Raw genomic sequence first — 3,461 nt, 5'->3', positions numbered from 1 at the left:
GTATCACTGAATAGAAAATATGCTGGGTGAAGCAGATCTAGAAGATTTGTCTGAACCTATAAAATCTCCATCCCAACAGAATACTGTTCAAAACGTTACACATTTTATGGTTTGTAATTCCGTCACAATTGTGTGATTATTAAAATAATACAGTGTTCTTTGCCATAAGGCCATACTAAAATAAAAAGATTTAACCCAGCTACAAAAAAGTTCACTGAACTTAAATTAAAATACTTGTAAACATCTTTGCAATATGAAATATAATTTTTCAAGTCAAAAAAGAATAAAATACTTCCATCTGTATAATGCAATTTCTCTTTAAAACTTTTAAACGTTTTTTAATATATAAGAGATATGTTACAGTTTCTTTAACTTTAATAAAGCTGCAGTATCCTGGTTTCACAGGAACTCCTGGCCCTTCCACGAACATTCAAAAAGGATCCACTGTGTTCTATAATAAGCATCGTAGGAACCCAGCCACAAAGGGGAACACACTAAAACGGTCCACACATCCCATAGCACTATTATTATCATCTTCATCATAATAAGCATTGTTCATTTTTTCCTACTTTAAGAAAATGGAAAACTTGTGGGGTTTTCTTCTTTTGGAAGCTTTCTATTAAGTACAGTGTAAAAACTATCATTACTAGAATGTCGCCGTTCCTATTATTTATAGAGCATGCATTTAAGGTGGTTCGGAGGTTTCCCAGGCTACAGTACTCTTGATGCAGATATCCTGGCAAGTTCCTTTGTTTAAAAATTGAAATTTAAAAAATGAGCGGATACTACAGCTTTCCAAGCTCCTCTTCGGATCTCAGAGTGTGAGCAGGGAGGCGGGGAGGAGAAGGTGGGGCACCAAGTCGGCAAAGAGGCGCTGGGGAGTGAGGATGGAGGGAAGCGGGCTCTCCATCCCCCGCGTGGTGCGCGCCGCCTTCAAGAAAAGATGCGGATGGCCTGAGTGACCGCGGTGTGGCAGACCGGGCATTCAGGCTCACTCTTCTCACAGATGCGGTTGGCGCACTCCATGCAAAAGAGGTTGTGGCCGCAGGGCACCAGTGCGGCGATTACTTCGCTCTCAAAGCACACGGAGCAGTCACGGCTGCCCTTACGCCGCAACCCAGAGGAGGAGGATGAAGAGCTGGAGGAGGAGCTGGACGAGGACGAGGAGCCGGATGTGTCCGACGGCTGCAGGCCCGGCAGCTGCGCCCCAAGGCCGTTGGCATAGGCGGCGTAGGCCAGGCCCCCTCCGCCCGGATCGCTGCGCACCCGGCGAGCCAGGTGGTGCTCGCCCGCCCCCGGAGCCATGTGCAAGGGCGGGGACAAACGGGGGCAGCTGGTGCCCGGGTGCAGCCGGCGGTGCACCAGCAGCCCCAGGTTGGCGTTGGAGGGCGCGCTGGCGCCGCCCCCGGGAAAGACCACAGAGGAAGACGAAGCAGACGAAGATGCTGAGGAAGAGCAGGAAGAGGACACGGGAGCTGCAGGTCCGCCTCCCGGGGACCTCTCAAACTGGGCCCAGAGAAGCGGAGCCCCAGGCGGTGGGGCGGGAGCCGGGTCGAAGGTGGGCTGTAGCTCAGGACAGCCGTCAGGGGAAGGCACAGAAGCTTCCCCCGCCGTGTAGGTGTATCCATTGCCATTGTTGTTGTTTCCATTGTGAGCAAAGCTGAGCGCGGGGCTGGGGGGACTATAGTCCGCCAGGCGCGGGGTGGCAGCTGCACTGCCGCTGGTCCCCCCGCCGAAGTAAGAGTCTGTGGAGGCGCTGCCAAGCGAGCTGGAGCTGTCGTTGCGATAACTAGAGAAGGGCTTGCGGCCCGGAGTGGGCGTGATGCTGGGGGTGGGCTTGCTCCAGAGGCTGCCTGGGCCGGACCCGCCGGACCCATGATGCAGATCAAAGCCCACATCCGTGCCATTGGCGTGGAAGTCGTTCTCATCTGTGAGCTCAATGATGCCGCCAGTGCGCAGGGCGATGTGCGCCTCGATCTCCTCGCGAGCTCGGTCCACGTTCTCAGGCATGCCGGTCACCTCGAACACCGGCTCCTTGTCGCGGCTGGGCGTCACGATGTACGTGTGCGTCTGCTGTTGGATGCGCTTGATCGTGGCGCCCTTGGGCCCCACCACGAGCCCCACCACGCGGTAGGGCACCCGCACCTGGATGGTGGTCTGCCCCGGCAGGTTAGGCGGCCCGGGCACTGCGCCGTTGAGCGCTGTGTTCTTATTCCGCGAGGCGCGGATCATGGAGAAGTGCTCGGCGGCAGAGATGATCTCCCTCCGAGCCATGGCCACATCCTCCTTCCTGCCCGTCACAACAAAGACAGGCTCCTCCCCACGAACCGGGGTCTTGATATAAGTGTTGGTCTTCGCCCGCAGTGCTTTGATTTTACAACCTGGGAGCCAGAGGGCAGGGGAGGGAGTGGGAGAGAGAGACAGACACGCCCATTACCCCGGGGTAACCGCGGGGACCTGGGACTGCCCACGTACGGGGCAGCGGGAAGGCAGAACGCGCGATGGGCGGCAAGGGGGCGGCTCCCTCACAGACCCCGGGCCGCTCCACGGGCTGGAAAGCGGGTTCCACCCGCGAGGCGCTCGAGGAACAGTCCGTTGGCTGCCCAGCCCTCCCCCAGTGACTGCAGTCGTCCCGAGCCAAACCCGAGAATCCCAGAAAAAGTCTGCTGGGGAGATGCCGCTGGGATCCAGCGGGACGCGCCGCCGTCCGCCCTGAAGACGAGGCAAAGGGTTCGGAGAAGGCGACCGAAGGCCGAGATCCTCCAGCGCTGGGGGGACTGGTGGGAATGGGGTGCAGTCCCGGGACCCATTGTTCCTCCTCTGGGCTCCATTCCGCTTTGCAGAAATCCAGAATCCTCCTCCCATCCGATGCTCACTCCTCCTCCCCCCTCCCAAAGAGAAGGTAGTGATTTTCGCAGGAGAAAGTGCATCCCGCCGTGGCCGCGGCGCGGCTCTGGGAGACAGCCTGCCTGCACTTTCTTTGTCTGGGGCGCCGGCCCTTCGCGCGGCTCTTCCTCCCTCCCCAAGGCTCCCCGGCGCCGCGGATCTCGATTCCTCTCCCGCCTTCCCCGCGGGGCGGTGGCCCGAAACCCTCTCACCTCCAGCTGCCCATCCCTGCCGGACCCACCTTGCCGCCCCACGATCTCGGCGACATGCTCGGAACTGGGCACCGGCACGCACTCGGTCATGTTCACGCTCTTCTTCCTCGGCTCGCTGTCGTACAGAGACGCGCCCTCGTCACTGTCCAGCCCCAGCAGGGAGAGCTGGTCGAGCGCGAGCTGCAGGGCTCTTTGGTCATCCAGGGTCTCTCCCCCGCCGCTGCCGCCGCCGCCGCCGCCGCCTCCCCCGCCGCCGCCGCTGCCGTTGCGCTCCAGGTCTGCAAACAGCGAGCTGGGCATCGCTCGGCCGTGCGCACCGCGCCCCCGCCGGCCCTCTGCTCGGCGGCGAGACACTGCGGCCAC

General features: G+C 59.1%; 1 protein-coding gene across 2 annotated transcripts in view; it reads right to left on the bottom strand.

Moving 5' to 3' along the window:
* Positions 1-310: 310 nt before the first annotated feature.
* MEX3B (mex-3 RNA binding family member B) overlaps positions 311-3,461 on the bottom strand; it is a 10,847-nt gene continuing 7,696 nt past the window's right edge. Inside the window, exons 2-3 of one of the 2 annotated variants that reach the window (XM_007470074.1) lie at positions 3,128-3,340; positions 311-2,381 (exon numbers count right to left, since the gene is read on the bottom strand). In XM_007470074.1, coding sequence (XP_007470136.1) covers positions 934-2,381; positions 3,128-3,340 — 1,661 coding nt within the window. In that variant the 3' untranslated portion in view covers positions 311-933. Of the gene's footprint in view, positions 2,382-3,127; positions 3,399-3,461 lie in introns of those variants that run through there. The other variant, XM_007470073.1, reaches the window with a different exon arrangement.

This window comes from Lipotes vexillifer, unplaced genomic scaffold (genome assembly GCF_000442215.2).
Source record: "Lipotes vexillifer unplaced genomic scaffold, Lipotes_vexillifer_v1.1 scaffold532, whole genome shotgun sequence".
Lineage (NCBI taxonomy): Eukaryota > Metazoa > Chordata > Mammalia > Artiodactyla > Lipotidae > Lipotes > Lipotes vexillifer.
The sequence above is the reverse complement of the archived record's forward strand: the minus strand, read 5'-3'. Positions and strand labels throughout refer to the sequence as shown.